The sequence below is a fragment of the Pan troglodytes genome, chromosome 13 (assembly GCF_028858775.2).
Source record: "Pan troglodytes isolate AG18354 chromosome 13, NHGRI_mPanTro3-v2.0_pri, whole genome shotgun sequence".
Classification (NCBI taxonomy): Eukaryota; Metazoa; Chordata; class Mammalia; order Primates; family Hominidae; genus Pan; species Pan troglodytes.
In genome coordinates, this window is record NC_072411.2 from 104,166,186 (window position 1) to 104,186,970 (window position 20,785).

Here is a 20,785-nt window from a genome sequence, read left to right on the forward strand (position 1 = left end):
GTTCCATGACAGCATGTTAGCCATCAAAGGGTGCGCATGCCTCAGAAATGATATACATAGACAAAGGCCCTAAACAGATTTAAAGAAGCTCCTGCCAGCACCTCCAACAGCTACTGCCCTTGTAACCACTGGATATTTGGCCACTTTGGACCCTACGGGTGTGATATTCTTTCCCAAACCCTGACATGTATCTAGGAAGGAGCCAGGTGGCCCGCCTGGCCTAATAAGATGACTCTTTGGAGCTGATCTCTATTTTGACACCAGATGGGGCCCAAAAGAGGGTCCCATACCAAGGCAAATATGCATCCTGAAACAATGGGAATAAATATGACTATGTTTCTTTCTTTCTTTCTTTTTTGAGACAGAGTTTCGCTCTTGTTGCCCAGGCTGGAGTGCAATGGCACGATCTTAGCTCACTGCAACCTCCGCCTCCTGGGTTCAAGTGATTCTCTTGCCTCGGCCTCCCAAGTAGCTGGGATTACAGGCGCCCGCTACCACATCTGGCTAATTTTTGTATTTTTAGTAGAGACAGGGTTTCACCATGTTGGCCAGGCTAGTCTCAAACTCCTGACCTCAAGTGATCCGCCCGCCTTGGCCTCCCAAAGTGCTGGGATTACAGGCGTGAGCCACCACGCCCTGCCGACTATGTTTCATTTTTATTGAAAACAACAAACAATGACCTGGGAATTAAACATAGCCAATGCAGATTTAAATAGAAGGAAATGTTAAGGAGCCATATTCCCTGCTAGAATCAGATGCCCTTTCCTGCTTTTCAAGTTTTGAGTGTTTGGTGAAGGAGTCCATGATTTGAAGAAGGCAGAAGAGGCTTGGGATGAGAACCCCATCTAGTAAGGGTCATCTCTAAAACTGCCTGATTATCTGGTGGGAATGCTATCTCCTCACTAAAAGCCTGTGGTTAGATTAATGCTAGCATTTGAAAATCTGCTAAGGCCTGATGGTGGGCAGCCAAGGAAGGAATGTGTTTTCTGTTTATCTCTTTAGTGGCAGAAATGTTCATCACAGAAAGACTGTGAACTCCCAGTTTCAGGCATGCCTGGAAGCTGTGCAGCCTATAGTCTGTATAACCTGTATACACTGTAAAAACTGGAATGTGCACACCAGTTTCTGAATGACAAAAAAGAACCAGGCCTTTGCAGCCAGTTACCTGGGTTGGTCGATGGGTTAATCAGTTTCTTTGACGTGATAACAGGGGTAGATCTTGCCGCATCGTTCTGAAAGGAGGTTTTACCACCCCCACTGTTCTGTCTCCCAGGAATGCAGTTTGAGTTGTGTCTCCTCCTTGACAGCTTGGACCTCAGTAAATTACCAAGGTCTTGACCCAAGAGATGGAGAAGTCCTAAGTGATTTTTCAGTCTCCTATCTAAAAATGTGTTTACATTTCTTGAACTCTGGCTGACTGATTCATTCTCCTGGTGTTGCAAGAACTTTCCTTATGCATTAGAATTCATAAGTTTCATTTCTAAGAGGCCCATGGTTCCTTCCAAGCCACAGTGTAGCGAACCTCATCACAACACAATTCTGCTGGGCTGGATTTGTCCCAAGTGTGGATCATGGCCAAAGCAGCTGTGATGTGGCAAGCTCATGGAAGCTAACGGGAGGCAGTGTGATGTGGAGGGGAAAGTGCAAGACACTAAGTCAGGACATCTGGGTTCTGGGTCCTGGACTTGTGTTATTTCAAGGTGTGCCCTTGAGCCAACTGAATGAAAATGCTTTCAGGGCCTCAGTTTCCCCCAAGCTGATTCAAATTTAAAAAAAAAAAAAATTTTTTTTTGAAACAGAGTCTCACTCTGTTGTGTCCGGAATTGGTGGGTTCTTGGTCTCGCTGACTTCAAGAATGAAGCCACGGACCTTCGTGGTGAGTGTTACAGTTCTTAAAGGTGGTGTGTCCAGAGTTTATTCCTTCTGGTGGGTTCGTGGTCTCGCTGACTTCAGGAGTGAAGCTGCAGACCTTCATGGTGAGTGTTACAGCTCTTAAAGGCGGCACATCTGGAGTTGTTCGTTCTTTCCAGTGGGTTCGTGGTCTTACTGGCCTCAAGAGTGAAGCTGCAGACCTTCACGGTGAGTGTTACAGTTTGTAAAGGTGGCGCATCCGGAGTTGTTCATTCCTCCTGTCTGGCGTTGTTCGTCCTTACAGAGAGCTGATTGGTCCGTTTTGACAGACTGCTGATTGGTGCGTTTACAATCCTTTAGCTAGACACAGAGTGCTGATGGGCGCATTTACAATCCTTTAGCTAGACAGAAAAGTTCTCCAAGGCCCCACCCCACCCAGAAGCCCAGTAGGCTTCACCTCTCAATAGCACTCGCTGCGGGACTTTGCGGCACCTAGCCCAGGCACTCCGGCAGCCCAGAGGGAGCTCATCCCCCGATCAAGCCCAGCAGGCGTCGGCCGCGACAGGCCCAGTCCGCGCCCACCCGGAACCCGCGCCGGCCGACGAGCGAGCTGCGGCACGCAGCCCCGGCTCCTGCCTGCGCCTCTCCCTCCACACCTCCCGGCGAGCAGAGGCTCAGGCCTCGACCAGCCCCAGAGAAGGGCCCCACAGCGCAGCGGCGGGCTGAAGGGCTCCTCCAGCGCGCCAGAGCGGACGCGGAGGCCGACGAGGCGCCGAGAGTAAGCAAGGGCTGCTAGCACGTTGTCACCTCTCACTGTCACCTAGGCTGGAGTGCAGTGGTAAATCTCGGCTCACTGCAACCTCCACCTCCCGGGTTCAGGTGATTCTTGTGCCTCAGCCTCCTGAGTAGCTGGGATTACAAGCACGCGCCACCACTCTGCTAAGAAATGTTTTAAATCTGTGCAAAAGCCATTTTCAAAGAGAAGAAGATAGCTGAGAAACAACAGAAAAGGGAAGGTCAGCCCACAAAGAATGAGTAGAGGCTTAAGTTCAAAAAGACAAAGATACAGAGTCATATATGGCCATTGGCTCCTAAAAGAGCTACTTATGAGTATCAAGTATGGAAAGAACTTGTTGTTGGACATTCGTCCCACAGAAGAGACTAAACCCTTCGTCAGTAGAGCCATGTGCTTAGCTAAATCTATTCCTCAAATAAACATTCCTTTAGAACATTAAAGTTACTTTTTTTTTTTTTTTTTTTGAGATGGAGTCTCACTCTGTCTTGAGTGCAGTGGCGTGATCTCAGCTCACTGCAACCTCTGCCTCCCAGGTTCAAGTGATTCTCCTGCCTCAGCCTCCGGAGTAGCTGCGACTACAGGCGCGCACCACCACGCCCGGCTAATTTTTGTATTTTTAGTAGAGATGGGGTTTCACCTTGTTGGCCAGACTGGTCTCGAACTCCTGGCCTCAAGCAATCCACCCACCTCGGCCTTCCAAAGTGCTGGGATTACAAGCATGAGCCACCGCACCTGACCAAATTTACTTTCTTAAGGGAAAAAAAAGAAAAGCAAAATAAAACCTATCCTTTTGCGCCATGGAGTTTTAGGGTCGGGCAGTCTTGGAGGGAAATCCTTACTCAAAACCTCACTAGTGGTACAACTTTGAGTGGGTTACTATACCTTTTGCACCTCAGCTGCCACACCTATAGAGAACATTGACAATGACAGCATGGAGGGGAGTCATGGCCATCACACGACAGCCCCATGCTGGTGTCCGGGTGGTGCCTTCTTCCCGGCTGGCTCCACGGTTTCCATGGTTTCTGTTAGTCCCCTCCCTCCATCCCCACTTTGGCATTTGCCTTTGTTTGATTCATGTTTCCACCCTTCCTCTTGCCCCTCCACATTATGAGGAAAAAGGGAAGCCTCTGATCTCTCTATTTGGAAGTTTGCAGAAGCCTTTTCCTACTTCAGTGAAGTGCAGTCATACAAAATTTATACTCAACAGCATCAGCAGATTTTTTTCCATCAATATTTCCTTTTTAATTTCAGCTTTATCTGAATTTTAATAGCATAAAGAATTTACTTTTGTTCTTTTAAAGAGCAACCAAAACAAGAATAATATATATTTGAATATAAGGTCTTAACACTATGTTTAACATTGTGTTTAGGCTATGCCTATAGAGGTTACAGGTGTTTTTTGGTGAGTAAATTATGAATGCCATGGGTGTATATGTGCTTATAATCTTACATACATATGAACTAGGTGTGTGTGTGTGTATGGTATATATAAAAAGTCATGAGATCCAGATCTGACCACCTTGATCTTTTTTCCTCTTTGATTTTCACTACAGCAAACACTGAACCTAGAGCCAATCTTCACATGAACCTTTATGAAACCTCACCGTTGACCCAAACAACAGAGAAGCAGGTATAGTATTGACTCTGAATGAGGATGACACTGGGAGTCACAACTCTTGGGTTCTTGTTTCAGCTTGCTGTGTGCCCCTCAGTGAGACTCTTTACCTCTCTGGGCCTCATTTGCCTAATCAGTAAAATGAGACAAGTAGACTATGAAATCACAGAGGTTCCTTTACTCTTAGACTTGGAATGTCTTAACTTGGACTGTATTATTTGGCTCTTTACTTGTGTGAATAAGCTCAAGGTCTTTCCCTGACTTCTACAAAGTCAGAAAGGGAATAAGGGAACACAGAAAGGTGGCATCCAGTGAGGCAGTAGGCACTAGTTTTCATTCGTAAAATTAGTAATTCGTAATTAGAGATAAACATTAGCAATTAAGAAAAACAAAGTGCAAAGGTAATCATGAAGAAAGGAGGATGGTGCTTCATCTAGATACATTAAGAATTTCTATTAGCGGGCCGGTCACAGTGGCTCATGCCTGCAATCCCAGCACTTTGTGAGGCTGAGGCAGGCAGATCACCTGAGGTCAGGAGTTCGAGACCAGCCTGGCCAACGCGGTGAAACCCCGTGTCTACTAAAAATACAAAAATTAGCCGGGTGTGGTGGCATGCACCTGTGGTCCCAGCTACTTGGGAGGCTGAGGCAGGAAAATCGCTTGAACCTGGGAGTTGGAGGTTGCAGTGAGCTGAGATCATGCTGCAGCCAGAATCCAGAGCGAGACCCTGTCTCAGGAAAAAAAAAAAAAAAAAAAAAAGAATATCTATTAGTGGTTCAAGGACATATGTTCACAAATATTTATAAGTTTGTTCCTTCCTTGGAAGCTTTGAAGCTGGAACTGTCTCCAAATTCTCTCTAGAGAGACAACTCGGGAATTCCTAGAACTGAATCCAGGGCCTCGGAGAACCTGAGGCAGAGGCAGCACATGCAGCTCCAGGGGACTCCCAGGTCTCATCCTACTGTGTGACACCTCCAGGCCATGATCTTGATTTCTCCATTCTGTCCACCTTCCTTCCTGCCACAGCCTAGCTATCTCTTCTTCCCCAGCACTCATTATACATAGTGATAAAGAAACGGGTTTGCTTTCATGTGCGTGCCTGAGCTGGGCTCTGAGGTAGGACCTGAACTCTCTGTGACAACCCTAGGCCTGGGTCAGGCCTCCACTGAGGTGAAACGCAGCTGAGCAGCTCCTCCCTGCTGCCAAGGAGCTGCAGAACCAACATTTGCATATTTTAAATGCCCACTTTGCAGACATCCCATTTAAGGGATCGAGAGACAGAGTTTTTGAAAGAGTGTGTGACTAAGGAAAACATAATATGGTATATTTTGATAATTCTGCAACCCAAAGGCCATGCAAAGGCCTCACATACCCTAAACACACCCCAAATTCACACAGCCCCACGGTTCTATTCCAAAAGACCTACTATCACCTGCAATGAAAGAGAGGCTCAGCCAGGTGCAGTGGCTCACGCCTGTAATCCCAGCACTTTGGGAGGCCAAGGTGGGTGGATCACGAGGTCAGGAGTTCAAGACCAGCCTGGCCAACATGGTGAAACCCCGTCTCTACTAAAAATACAAAAATTAGCTGGGCATGGTGGCGCACATCTGTAATCCCAGCTACTCGGGAGGCTGAGGCAGGAGAATCGCTTGAATGCAGAAGATGGAGGTTGCAATGAGCCAAGATCACTCCATTGCACTCCAGCCTGGGCAACAGAGCAAGACTCCGTCTCAAAAAAAAAGAAAGAGGGGCTCAACCATGTCAAATTAAATCCTAGGTTGAATTATTAACTTTGCAGTCAGAAGAAGGAACACCAGAGCGAGGGGTCTTAAACTCTCATCCTGGTTCCCCCCGTGAGGCTGTGGAAAGTCAGCTCCCTGAGAAGCCCATGCACCTGCGTCCTTTGTGAAATGATGGGGTGGCTCCCACCAGAACCCATTGGTTTGTCCAAGTCGCAGTAGTCCCAATTCCTTTAGAAGCAGCCCTGGAAAGAAAGGGCATCTGAGGAGAAGTCTAGGGAGCCCCACCAGCCCCAAACACAGAGAAAACAGGGTGGGAGGGAGGTGGGGGTGACTTCCTGGCCTCCTGCACCCCCGCTTACTTCTCGAGGCTAATGGCCTCTTATTAGATTAATCACTGACTTCAGTTTTAACTACTTCCTCAGCCTACTCCATGGCAATGACTAATTTCATGTTTATTATAAAGCATCTGGAACACATTTAGAACAAATTTCTGTCCAGCTGATTTCAGTTCCCTACCTTGATGGGCCACTGGCAATCCAGGGGATTCCTTCCCTGCGGCCTTTCCCACCCTGAAGCAGAGGACATCACAATACTGATCTTAGCAGCACCGTTCCTTTCCATCAGTTCCCCCACTGGCTCCCCCCTCCCTCCCTTCCTTGGGATCTGACCCTATTAGGGGTTCAGTCACATGAAAGATTTGTACTTTTATCACCCTGCTAGCTGAGCGAGGGGAAGACATGCCAAAGGTGGATATTCTGGTATTACCACCCTCTAATGAGAAGTCGCAGACCTAGATTTTGAAAACAATCTCTGGCGTGTGGGTTGGAGAGAAAGCCACAGGGTGCTCTGCAGAGGCTGGGGTGACGGCGTTCCCTGGGCTGGAGGCTTCTGCAGAGGCCCTACCGCTGTGACGGGAGAGCCTTCACCTTGTCTCCTCAGAGGCTGTCCGAGCTGCAGTGGGAGCAGAAAGGGTTAGGCTCCTTCCTCCAACACACGATGAGGATGGCAAATGGTGGGAATGGTTCCCAAGGCACCCCTTCCACACCTGACCCAAGGAGCGGGGCCTAGGCAGCGAATCCATCAAAAGAAACGAGAGTAGCAACTGATATCAGCAACTTCCTAGGAGTTGGAAGAGGGGGTGAGGTGGTGGGGGCAGGGGTAAGAAAACTACAAGGGGAAATGTGGAGATGAAAAGAGAGCAATGAAAAAAGAAAAAGGAGACAACCAGACATGTTTCAACTCCAAGCTCCCATTTCCTCTTTCAAATGAACTGCTTCCCCACTGTGAACAGAATCAAGTATTTATGAAGGCATTTTTTGCATATTAATAGCTGCATATGGAACATTGCCAGAGCTGCAGTCCTGAAGGTACAGTGCCCTTTTTTAATGCAGGTCTTTCAAACTCCTCACAGATTTTGGTATTCTTCAGATTTATTTTCATTTCTGCCTCGTGGCTCCTCCTAAGGCCCTTCATTTGATTAAGGGAAATTAGTTCCCGGGATACTTTCAGAGACAGAGTATTGCTCTTACCTCGGTGAGCTGCTGACATCAATCACTGGAGAAGCTTTTCCTCTCCCCCAAGGCCTCTCTGTGTAGAGGCCGCAGGTTGGGTAAGGTGACCAGCACCTAAAAAGAGTATTAAAATTATAAATGAAAATTTCAAGAGGAAATATTAATATAGCTAGACAGTGGTGGGAGGAAGTAAAACTAGAAAAAAAAAGTAAAATAGTTTCATTAACTTTACCATCTATACTCAGTAAAGATTACCTCCAATTTTAAAAGAAAATCATTGAGAACCAGGAGAAAAATAAACAAAAGACAGAAACAATTCATATCCAAAAAGGAGTAACAGAAAATAAATATGAAAAAAATCATTCATCTTGATTAACAATTTATATGCATATTGAGGCAAACTGTAAATACCATCTTATATCTGAGATTTGTGCCTTCTCTTACTCTTTTTAAATGGTAACACCCAGGGCTGCCAGAGTTTTGGTAAAACTGGTATACTTATACACTTCTGGTGGAACACAGTCTTGGTTCAATCCCTTTGTAAAGCAAAATGGCAATATAACTCATGAAACATGAAAAACATGAAATATCCATTGATTATGTATTTCTGACTTCCGAGAATTTATCCTAAGGAAATAATTCAACAGAAAAAAAGAAAAAAGTCAGTGAAGATGTCCATTGCAGCATTATCTATAACAGAGAAAATCTGGAAACAGCCTAAGAGTGTAACATCAGAGAAATGATTTTGGGGAGGTTTAGAATCTTGTGGCCTCCAGCCGCATGACTCCTAAACCATAATTTCTAATTTTGTGGCTAATTTGTTAGTCCTGCAAAGGCAGTCTGGTTCACAAGTAGGAAGGGGGCTTGTTTTGGGAAAGGGCTGTTATTGTCTTTGTTTCAAAGCTAAACTGTAAACTAAGTTCCTCCCAAAGTTAGTTCAGCCTACACCCAGGAATGAACAAGGACAGCCTGGAGGTTAGAATCAAGATGGAGTTGGTTAGGTCAGATCTGTTTCACTGTCTCAGTTATAATTTGGCAATGGCAGTTTCACCCTCAGTGAAGGGTTTACTTCAAGCATTAAAAAAGAATGATTGTTCATACTAGAAACTGAGATTTAATACTAATGTTTAACTAACAGGCAACATCACTGACATTTTGGACCAGATAGTCTTTGTTGTGGGGAACTTTCCCGTTGATTGTAGGATGTTAAGCAGTATACTAGATGCCAGTAGCACAACCCTCCCCAGTTGTGACAATCAAAAATGTTTCCAGACCCTGCCAAATGCCCGCTGGGGAGCGAAATCACCTCCAATTGACAACCACTGGTTTAATTTTTTTTTTTTTTTTTTTTTTTTCTTTTTGAGATAGAGTCTTGCTCTGTCACCCAGGCTGGAATGCAATGGCACAATCTCGGCTCACTGCAACCTCCACCTCCAGGGTTCAAGCAATTCTCTTACCTCAGCCTCCCAAGTAACTGGAATTATAGGATCATGCCACCACTCCCAGCTAATTTTTTTGTATTTTAGTAGAGACAGGGTTTCACTGTGTTGCCCAGCCTGGTCTCAAACTCCTGAGCTCAGGCAATCCACCCGCCTTGGCCTCCCAAAGTGCTAGGATGACAGGCGTGAGCCACCGTGCCCAGCCTGATTTAACATTTTAAAAGTGGAAATCAAAATAAGTCAACTATGACTGCAACTATGTAAAAAAAAAAAAAAAGTATCTATTCGGAAAAGACTTGCAAATAATGCATGAAAAAAGTGCTGTCATGCTAACTTGAAATCGAGGTGGATTACGTTATTTGTTTTCCTGGGTTTTTTTTTTTTTTCATTGTTTTTCCTTTTTCTATATTCTACCTATAAGGAAAGACAGATCATGAGGAGAGCTGGTTTTATTCAAGTCTAGCATAAAATAATCTCGGACTCAGTGTATACCACAAGTATTCAGCAAGCTGAACAGGGTCAACACCATAGCACCATTATTTTTTAGCAAATTATCATTGGTTTAAAATATTTAACATTAATCAGGTTTTTATTAGTTTATTGAATAGAGTCATCAGCATTCTCTTTTTAAGGATCTCAATCCCTTTTTGGCATTTTATCCCTCTAACTCTAGACTTTGGGGGACAATGAATTCATCTTTCTGAAAAATTGGAACTCAGAGCATAAAACTCTCATCCATCCAGATCCATCTATGTAAGCTTGGGAAAAGAGGGGCACTGAGCCCACTTGTTTATAGAGCTGTCAGGGCAGAGGTTGTCAGTAAAGAGTATCAAAGTACAAGCTCAAACCTTAATTAGATTTCCCAAAAATGATTGCATCTCTTTGTTTAAAATAAGAAAGAAAGCATCTCACCAGTTTTCACATTGTCACTTTTCTCCCTTTGTTTAAACTATTTCCAGGCTAGGGAGAACAAACATCCTTTCTCACATGCCTTATCTTGGGTTTTGTTTTGTTGCTTTGTGGGGCTTAGAACTTTGATAGTATCCTAAAAATCCTGTTAAATTGGTGTTATATCCCTTTCTTCACTTCTGTTTCAACCTATACTATCTCTTGAGTTCAGGTTTCATAAGTTTACAACAGTATAAATTCATATTTAATCTTATGTATCCTAAGTTTATCTCTTTTGGATTTCAAAGAGTAGCCTGTAATTCTAGCATACTAGGATTTGGTTTGAATAAACCTGTGTTTACCTCCATCTGTTTCCTTGGTGGTTTCACAGATGGTGTTCATATCCCCGTCAGCTCTCCTCTTTCAGGACCAAAAACAACACGCACACGAAAAAAAACAAAAGATAAAACACCTGTAGACACACTATGTTTTGTACAAGGGTACAAACGTAACCTTTTATTTCAGTGTCCTTTTAAGCCATACCCTACCCTGCCTTCTATAAGGCTGTTATCTGCCTTTGTATCCTTTGTGTCTGGCACAGTTCCTGGTACATGGGAGCCACTCAAAAATAAATCAACAGGCCGGGCGCAGTGGCTCACACCTGTAATCCCAGCACTTTGGGAGGCCAAGGTGGGCGGATCACTTGAAACCAGAAGTTTGAAACTAGCCAGGGCAACAAAGTGAAACTAAACCTGTCATTAACATTAAGATCCATGTTCTGAATAGAAAAAGCCTATCTCCTCTAAGTAGAATTCAGAGATTGCACTTGTTTTATTTTCAGTGATAATGAGATGGAAGTTCAACTGATATTTTCCCCACAACTCACACAATCTCTGGGCATTTCCTGCCATTGGTCATTATGATTTGGTTTTTCCTTCTCTGGAAAAGCTTTGGGTCATGTGCAGACTCGGGGATGTCACTAGGCATCCTTCTTGGAGATCTCTCTGAGGCTGACAAGTAAGATTGGTCTCCACACCAATGCCTAAGAGAATTTGCTTCTGCATTTCCCCATCAAGAGAAGTGCTCTTGACTCCCTACCCTGCCTTTGTTTCTTGTTTCTAAAGTCAGCTGTCTTTTCCAAGACACTGCCAACGTTCACCTATTTCCATGCCTGTGCTCACTCTCCCTTCTCTCTCTCCCCACCCCTCTGGTTTTGTAAATAGCTTTGGTTGTGGAACTTTATTCAAAGGCTTTTTGAAGATCTAAGCAAACTTCATCTTCTGGTTCAACCTTACCCACAGGATTACTTTGTCTGCCCCAAAACGCCCTAGACAATTTAAGGCTAATTTCCTGAGAGGGGTTTGTTTTTAATTACAAAAGGAAGGCTTTTATTTGCTGAGTTTTCACTGCAACTATCATTTATTCCAATAAGTCTGTATTAATTGATGTCTTGGCTGCTAGTGACACATAATATCTGCGTAGTTAATTTTTTTCCTTTTTTCTTTGTATTATGAAAAATTTCAAACATATGTAAAAGAATAGTATGATGAACCTCCACATACCTATCACAAGCTTTAGCAATTATCTCCCCATTCTCTTGAGAGGGTCTTTTTTTTTTTTTTTTGAGATGGAGTCTCACTCTGTTGCCCAGGCTGGAGTGCAGTGGTACAGTCTCGGCCCACTGCAACCTCTGCCTCCAGGGTTCAAGTGATTCTCCTGCCTCAGCCTCCCAAGTAGCTGGGATTACAGGCGCCCGTCACCACACCCGGCTAATTTTTGTAGTTTTAGTAGAGTCGGGGTTTCGCCATGTTGACCAGGCTGGTCTTGAACTCCTGACCTCAGGTGATCCACCCACCTCGGCCTCCCAAAGTGCTGGGATTACAGGCTTGAGCCACCCGCCTGGCCAAGAGGGTCTTTTTAAATGGTAAAAACAGCCAATGTTTTTGAGTTTTACTATGCACAGGGTTTAGGATTATCTCATCCTTACAACATCCCCATGTAGTTGGTACAGTTATTATCCCTGTTTACAGATAAGGAAATAGATGTCAGGACTAATAGGGCCCCTTTCACACATGAACCGCACTTTAAAGAGGCCTAGTCATTTGGAAATCCAATAAAGCTGCATTTAAATCCCAACTTCTAGGCCAGGAGTGGTGGCTCACATCCATAATCCCAGCACTTTGGGAGACCAAGGCTGGAGGATTACGTGAGCTCAGGAGTTTGAGACCAGCCTGGGCAACAAAGTGAGACCCCATCTCTATAAAAAAGTAGCAGCCGGGTGCAGTGGCTCACGCCTGTAATCCCAGAACTTTGGGAGGCTGAGGTGGGTGGATTACGAGGTCAGGAGATGGAGACCATCCTGGCTAACGAAGTGAAACCCTGTCTCTACTAAAAATACAAAAAATTAGCCAGGTGTGGTAGCACTCACCTGTAGTCCCAGATACTCGGGAGCCTGAGGCAGAAGAATCTCTTGAACCCGGGAGGTGGAGGTTGCAGTAAGCTGAGATTGCGCCATTGCACTCCAGCCTGGGTGACAGAGCAAGACTCCATCTCAAAAAAAAAAAAAAAAAAAGCCAGGTGTGTTGGTGCATATCTGTAGTCCCAGCTACTCAGGAGGCTGAGGCAGGAGGATTGCTTGAGCCTGGGAGGTCAAGGCTGCAGTGAGCCATGATCATACGACCGCACTCCAGTCTGAGTGACAGAGCAAGACTCTGTCTCAAAAATGAATAAAATAAAATAAATCCCAACTTCTTCCTTATAGGCTGTGTGGCTTTAGGCAGGCTATTTAACCTCTCTGAGGCACAGTTTCCTCATAGGGTAATAATATTTCCCTCATGCGATCATGATGAGGATGAGATGAAACATATTGAAAGGGATTCACACAATGCTTGGCAGTAGGCAGCCCCCAATACATTATAATCATTACTGTTGTACTCCCCTGTCCCTTTCCTTGAAAGCCATTATAAAACAGAACTTGGAGCTTGTATACAATCTAAAGGTTTAGACATGGAAAAGGAGAAGCTTGAAAAGCATGAATAATTTAAAGGAGGACAATGAGTCAATCTACCAATTGTTCCTCCCTTTCCCATCCCCAACCCCCAATTCAAGCATCCCTCTCTCTGCCTCCCAAATATCCTCCATGCCTTCTGGAGTGTTCACAGTGTTTCACTGTTTAAAATTCTAACCATTAGAGATTATTTTGGGTTCCTCATACCTCTTTGTGAAAGTTTCTTAATTGCTTTCGCCATATACCTAAGGGAGCACAGCTGAAGGTCTAGGGGCAGAGGGGAGGCAGGGAATTTGGGGGCCAGCAGCACTGTGTCAGCAGGGCACCATGGCCCACAGCACAGGGCTGCAGAGGAAAATGTAGAGGTCGGAGGACAGAAGAGCCCAGTGGAGGGGAAGGGGTCAGGAAAGTGTGGAGGGCCAGGAAAGTAAAAGAAAGGACATTTTTCTTTCTCTTCTTCCAGCCTTCTGCTGTCACGCATGACCAGGACTACTTCAACTCCATAGTCCGGCTGAATTTGGGTTAAACTTTTATGGGCGAGTCTGGGATTCAAAACACCATTTTTTTTTCCTAGTAAAAATCGACTGATTTAAAAATGACCTTTTCACAGTGGAATCAGTTTGCAAGTTGAGATTCCCTGTCTGTCGGTTGTCAGATTGCAAAAGTCTCACCAGACCCAACAAAACAAGGAAGTCACACAGTTTTGAATTAGAAGGAGCTGAGGAGTTGTTCAGATTTCCCACCTTTCACCCCTCGACGTCCCATCTCCCAGTCTAAAATAGAATGTGTCATCTCTCAAACACAGGCACAGTTCCGGCCTGAATACAGCTAGCCACCCCCTCACAGAAAAAGCTGGCTTCTACCTCCCTTGGGGCAGAAGAGATCACTATTTTGGCTGGAAATTTTTCTCCTCCAGCTCCTGCTGAGCCAGATAAACAGTGATTCTGTTGTATCAACAAAGCAGGTAATAATGTTGAAGACAATAGCAATTAGAACTCACAGCTAAGATTTATTTATAGTAGAAGCTCTGGAATGAAAGTGTCCAGAGTTTCATTCAGAATTTCCTGGAAGAGAACAATGAGCTTAGCCCCATTTTCTAGGTAGGGAAGCTGAGGCACAGAATGACTTAGCCAAAGTCACGAAATGAGCCCCTCACAGGAGCAAAGACTGGAGGTTGCCATGTTTCTCTTCCGAGGCTCATGTTTGCTAGCTGTTCGGCTAATTTGCTAAACACTCAGGAGGATGTCAAATCTCCTTCTATAAAGTTGAGGACATTAAAAAATAGATGAAGACCAAAATTCCTGACAGGCGGAGAACAAGAAAGCTCTTGTTTGGCTACCAAACTAACTGTCTCCACCGTGCCTACTTGTGGAGCCCTCGCAAAACGGCCCACTCAGCCCATTTCACCAGCACCAAATTCCCTGCAGAATGTAAAAAGTGGGCCCAGACCTCACGTGGCCAAGAAGAGCAGGATGAGCCCAGGTGACAGGCGCTAGACTGCTGGGCACATTTGTGTGGGTGGAAGCCCGCTGTGGCTCGGGGGTTCTGCTGCTCCTCAGAAAGAGGCTATGTGGCCAGGCTGGGTTGCTGAGCTGAGATCCCAGGCGTCCATCTGACCTCCTGCACACTGGAGGCCTCCTCCCTTCCAGCCAGGGAAACCTAGACAGAGACAGAACCTCAGAGTGAGGACTTTGGGGGTGGCCAGGGTGGTCGGCCTTGCCACAGACAGAGTGCCCTCCAAGTCAGCCTGAGGTTGACAATGTATACAACGCCTGGCCCATTCAGATCCCCTTCCTAGGCAGTCCCATCTCAGGGAGCCCATGGAGTCCCAGGTACACTCAGCCCCACCTCTGGCCCCATTCCCACTGCCCGCTTTTAGGTCCGTAGGCTGCCATGGGCAAGGAACAACAGGGCCCGGGAAGGCCAAACACTGGGAAAGTTGCCAGGCCCTTTGCTCCTGCAGGAAGGGCCCCTTCCAGGATTTAGTTCCCCTACCCTAGCAGGGGGTGGGAGGACAGGGAAGCTCAGAATCCCAGCCCTCCTTCTCCCCTACCCCCAGTGACTAAATCTCTCAGATCTCTGTGTGCCCCTGGGACTCAGAGCCAACCAAGGGGAGTCGAAGGACAGACTTTCAGCCAACGAGGGGAGCCTGGGGGTCAGAGGAGGGACTGACTCTTCCTTTTGTTTACTCACAGGAGGCGACACATGCCCTGTGTGCACAGAGGTTTGATGTGGCAACTTGAGAGACCACCTAAGGGTTTCAGCAAAGGCTCCCCCGACCCGCTCTTCAAACGTTAAGATAATGGCGGGGTGTGTGCCCCAGCACATTTCAGATCTTGGTTACAAAGGCCCTCCTCCTTTCTGTTTTCTTCCTCCAGCTCAGCTTGCCCGCAGGTTCCCGGAGCCTCTTGGCAGCCTGTTCTCCGGCAGAATGAAGTTGTGAGCTGCGTGGGAGGGAGTTAGACAGTGAGAGTGTTGCAGCCTCCTTAATGAGGGACAATCGCTCTTCTTGGAGCCATTAAGCCGCAGCTACAAAGATGGGGAACCCCAATTAGAAAGGAGTGGGAGAAGTAATGAGGAGGGCCCGAGGGACACCTACAGGACAGATCCTTATCTCTGGTGGCTCTGTGGGACCCAGGGTGGAGACGCAGCCACTTGGGTTTAGAATTTCATCTCCTTCTTAAGGTTAGACTTCCCAAAGTCTGTTTGGAGAGCCAACCCATGGTAGTGACCATTTAAAATATAACAGTTGAAAGGAGGAGGAAAAATTACTGGGGAGAAGGGTTTCTCCCTGGGTCTGTAGCTCAGATATTATAATCCAAGAGTAAGAAAGGAAACAGTAAGATGCGTCTGTAATTTTAATGGATGTTCTCTTTAAGTTTTGCTATATTATATATGTGTGTAAGTCTAGATATTTGTACGCAACCAATAGCTCTCCCTTTTTTCTGTGTGATAGCTCAACTGAATCACATTGTGTTTACAGCAAGATAATAATCCTGGATTTTCCATGGCTCACTCTGTCAGAGTATAAGATTAGCTCTTGAATTCATTAACAGTCATCTCCTTTTAAATGTCAGATAACTTTTTAAATGCCAAGTATTTACGCAATGCCTTCTGTGCAATTCAAATCAGCTTTACCAAATTAACTCGTTAATCTTTATTGTTTCATTTACTAAAGAGAAAGGCTTCCAGGTGTTTTTAGCAGAACATAAAAATATTAAAGTATTTGCAGTACAATATAGGTGAAGGGATGGGTTCTGTTTTTCTGCTAAACATTTCACCATTCCATCAGTTTTTTTGGTTTGTTTGTTTGTTTGGTGTGGGGTTTTTTTGTTTTTTTTTTTGTTTTTTGTTTTTTGTTTTTGAGACGGAGTCTCGCTCTGTCGCCGAGGCTGGAGTGCAGTGGCGCGATCTCCGCTCACTATAACGCTCACCTCCTGGGTTCAAGCAATTCTCATGCCTCAGCCTCCCAAGTAGCTGGGACCACAGGCTTGCACCACCATGCCTGGTTAATTTTTGTATTTTTAGTAGAAATGGGTTTTGATGTGTTGGCCAGGCTGGTCTTGAACTGCTGGCCTCAAGTGATCCAGCCACCTCAGCCTCCCGCAGTCCTGGGATTACAGGCATAAGCCACCGCACCTGTCCATTCCATTAGTTTTTTAATCATCTCCACCAAAGTATTCACATAAAAGAAACAAAAAACCTTCAGGCATCTCTGCTTTCTTCAGTTCCCCCATTTTCCTTCCCTTCCATTTAACCTTGTGTTTTCTTCTCTCTCCTGTATCTTTAGAGACCTTGACTCCTGATCACTATTTATTCTTCTGTCTTTGCTCTCAACATACCCAAGAGCTGCAAGTGTCAGTTTTGATTGCTCTGCCACTCAGAAAACAGAGGGGTGCCTCATGGGGTCAAGAATGGAGCCCAGAAGACTGGGGCAGACAGGCCTAGAAATCAGGAATTCCAATTTCCTTTTAAAAGATCCCCTGCTTACCTCTAAATAATCAGACCACAGGGCCAGGCACGGTGGCTCACTCCTGTAATCTCAGCACTTTGAGAGGCCAAGGCGGGTGGACCACCTGATGTCAGTAGTTCAAGACCAGCCTGGCCAACATAGCAAAACCCCATCTCTACTAAAAATACAAAAATTAGCCGGGCATGGTGGCACACACCTGTAGTCCCAGCTACTCGGTAGACTAAAGCAGGAGAATTGCTTGAATCAGGGAGGCAGAGGTTGCAGTGAGCCAAGATTGCGCCACTGCACTCCAGCCTGGGCAACAGAGCAAGACTCTGTCTCAAAAAATAATAATAATAATTAAATAATTCAATAAATAAATAATCAGACCACAGAGATACCAGCTACCCTGATTGCTAAAGATAGATTCATCCAGGGCTGGCTCCAGCTTGTCATCCAGCTCTCTCCTCAGAGCAGCCTCCTCTGACCATTTAAGCCAAGCGGCCACCCCCTTCCCATTACCCTTCCTCCTAGCACCATTGTGTTGTCTTCACAGACTAGTCACCACCTAAAAGCATCATCTTGCTTATGTGTGTGTTTGTTTGTCTGACACATAGTAGGCACTTGATAAATATCAGTTTAATGGATAAATGAAAAACCAACCAAGCATGTGACTTTCATTTTTATTTTTGTATTTGTTATTACTTTTATATTTATTTATTTATTTATTTATTTTAGAGACAGGGCCTCACTCTGTTGCCCAGGCTGGAGTGCAGTGGCATAATCATAGCTCACTGCAGCCTCAAACTCTTGGGCTCAAGGATCTTACCACCTCAGCTTTCTGAGTAGCTGGGACTACAGGCACACACCACCACACCCAGCTAATTTTCTTTAAATTTTTTTGTAAAGACAGGATCTCACTGTGTTGCCCAGGTTGGCCTCAAACTCCTGAACTCAGGCAATCCTCCTGCCTCAGCCTTCCAAAGTGATGAGATTACGGATATGAGCCACTGCACCGGACCTAGCATGCGACTTTCTTTCCTGCTTTCAATTTTCTGACTTTTTCTTCTCCCATCACTACCTCTTCTTTATATGTTTAATCTTTTTTTCCCTCCCATCTCCCAAATCCCCTTTCACTATCATTCATTCATTAGAACACTTGAACATAATGAGCAAAAACAGTACTTCACATTCCAGTGGGTATAGAGCCTTCACTCAAAACATTCCATCAAGCTAGAATTGATGGCCTCTGAACATTAGGGAGATGAGCCATATGGTCAGGAGAATTGTTTTATCGAAAGACTTATAGGTCAAGTGGTTTGGGGAGACTTTTCTCAAAGCCTCTCAACTCCCCACTCTTCAATCTGAGCCCCAAATAAGGAGTTAAAGTAATTTCAGGCGTTGGAACTGGTCTTGACTATGCCTTTTGTTCTCCCGTCTAACACAAAATCTTCTCTTGGGGATAATGGAGAAATTTCCCTCAAATCATTATCATCTGATTTCTATTATTCTATCCAGTGATTCATGCATGATTGTGGAGGCTAGAAAGCTTGAAATGCCTTGTCTGAGTCTAGCTTGGACCAAATGCTTTCATTTTATCGAGAAATGGAGAGGGACTGTCTCACCCTGAAAAGCTAATCAGATATGTGGCTGAGATGATAAAAAAATTGGATGTGTGTTTATCCAGAAAAATCTTTATCTCTAGCCACATTTCAAAGCAAAAGAAAAGGGTGTGGGTGTTCGTTGGAATGATGACTGTGTTTGTGGGGACTTACCAGTTGTTAATTCATCATTAATGTTTAAAAGTAATATAAATGTTATGGGAGGGAGAGTTTATGACTGCCCAGGGAGATGGCCTTCTGAGAGTCTCCTAGAAAATATGGAAATTATCAAATCCACACTCAGGGTGATCTCATGACATATTAATGTATGTGACCCCAGCAAATTTGTCCCAAAAACAATAAATTTTATCTTTGGAAATGAGGAACCAGTGCTACCTAGAGGACTGTCTTCTGGAAGTCAACACATACTTCCTGTAAAGGTATCTTCACTGCTCCCTCCTCCTTTGAATTGAGGTGGGCCATAACCTGTTAGTTACTCTTTTGTTCAGCAAATATGTATCAAGTGTGTGTTCATTTCCAGACCCTGTGCCAGAAACTGCTGGGACAATGGGAATGGAACAGCCATGGTTCCTGCCTTCAGGGGGCTTCCAGTCTAGAGGAGGAGGAGAGATGGCTGCACAAGCCTGAGCAATCATTGTGGTCAATGATGGGAGGTACTCATGCTCTGGGTGGTCACAGGGGCACAGGGAAGCCATACTTGAAAGATGAAGAAGAGTCAGAAGAAGGGGAGAGGGAAGGACACTTACAAAGGTCTTGCTCCGGGAGCTCAAGGGCTGGTGCCCATGTGGCCCTCTGCACCTGCTATTCCCATAGCCAAGTAAACACTTCATGCAGATAGACCTTAGAACCTTCCCTCACCATCTTCAGAGCTTTGCTCAGTCATTGCTTTTTCATGGGACCTTCCTTGACTCCCTGCTTAAAATTGCAGCCTCCACTTCCATCCCCAGCTATTCCCTCAGCCCACTTTGTGTTTTATTTTTCTCCCTATCACAAACCACCTTCAGACGTACTTATGTTCCACTTCCTTATGATTCTGTCTTCCCTTTCAGTGGAATGGATGTGCACTCTTCATGAGGGTGGAGACTTTCATCCCTTTGGGCACTGCCCTATCTGCTCTGCCTGGCATAGAAAAGACACCCAATAAATATTTGTTGTATGACTAAATGAAGCAGGAGAGATCATCCAGGGCCAGGCAGGAAGGGCTTATAAACCTTGTAAGCCAGTTGGCCTTCCTCTTGAGGACAATGGCCTTTGAAGGTTTCAAGCAGAGAAGTGATATGGTCCAGTATGCATCTTCGAAGGAGCAGCCAGGTTGCAATGTGGGGCATGGGCTGGAGGGCAACTTCAGATCCAATTCTGTGGTGTCCTGAAATGTGACACCCTTTGTACGGCCCAGAAGCTCGGAGAGCCCCCGGGGCCTCCCAGACTCCTCTGTTAGCTCATTCTTCCTTCTGTCTCTGCTACATTTGTTCAAATCAGTCTTCCTAACATATCAAATTCATTTTTGTCATCTTGGAAATAAACTGGAATCTTGCTATAACCATATTTGCTGCAAAGCAGATTTGATAACCATTCAGCCACTATATAAGTATCAAAAAGATCTCATTAAAAAGGAGCCTTCAACAGATGGTAATTTTAGCTCTGCCATATAGCAGCTAATGGCTTTGGGCAAGTTGCTTAACCTCCCAGAGCCTCCTGGTTTCCTGTCTGTATAATGGGAGTAACAGTACCTGCCTTACAGGGTTGTTGTGAGGGTTAAATAATTAAAGCCCTGGGACCTAGGAAGGTCCCTTTTTCCACTTCCGTAGGTATTAATTAATAAACAGTCTTGGGCTATTTTCTCTCTATAGGGTCCTCTGTGTCTTCAACAGTAACAATAGTTGCTGCGTATTATTGTTTCAATGATTTTTAAAATTGCCTTCTGTAAATATTTGGGGATTTGGACTAGCCCTTGTTGCACTGTATATCATTCATATGAAAGTTCGGGCTTTCTGCTTCTCTTCACAGGGAGCCCAGCAGTCCTTGGAGGCAGCAGCTCAGAAGACAGGAGAGCCTCAAAGTTGTATAAATAAAGGGCTGATATGTTCAAACAGAAAAGAATTTTACACGCGCAAGCTGCACATCGACATGACGCCGTTCCTGAAGGTGATCTCACACTGAGAAGACGAGGGGTTTTATAGACACAAACACAGGAATTCCAGTTAATACACTTCTGCATGGTACAAAAACAGCTTCAGAAGTCCCTCAGAGCTCCTGCATTATCAGAAGGGACAGAAAATAGGCAGTTTGTAGCAGATGAAGAAAGAACAAATTAGGACAGTAATCACAGCCAGCCATCGGGGACAAATCAGTCGGGTGTCTG

The 20,785-nt window shown here is 45.1% G+C and overlaps 1 protein-coding gene across 1 annotated transcript in view; it reads left to right on the plus strand.

Moving 5' to 3' along the window:
- Positions 1-20,785, plus strand: part of KIAA2012 — a 132,890-nt gene that overhangs the window by 62,562 nt on the left and 49,543 nt on the right. Inside the window, exons 13-14 of the mRNA XM_054680079.2 lie at positions 4,201-4,277; positions 20,431-20,568. Coding sequence (XP_054536054.1) covers positions 4,201-4,277; positions 20,431-20,568 — 215 coding nt within the window. The remainder of the gene's footprint in view (positions 1-4,200; positions 4,278-20,430; positions 20,569-20,785) is intronic.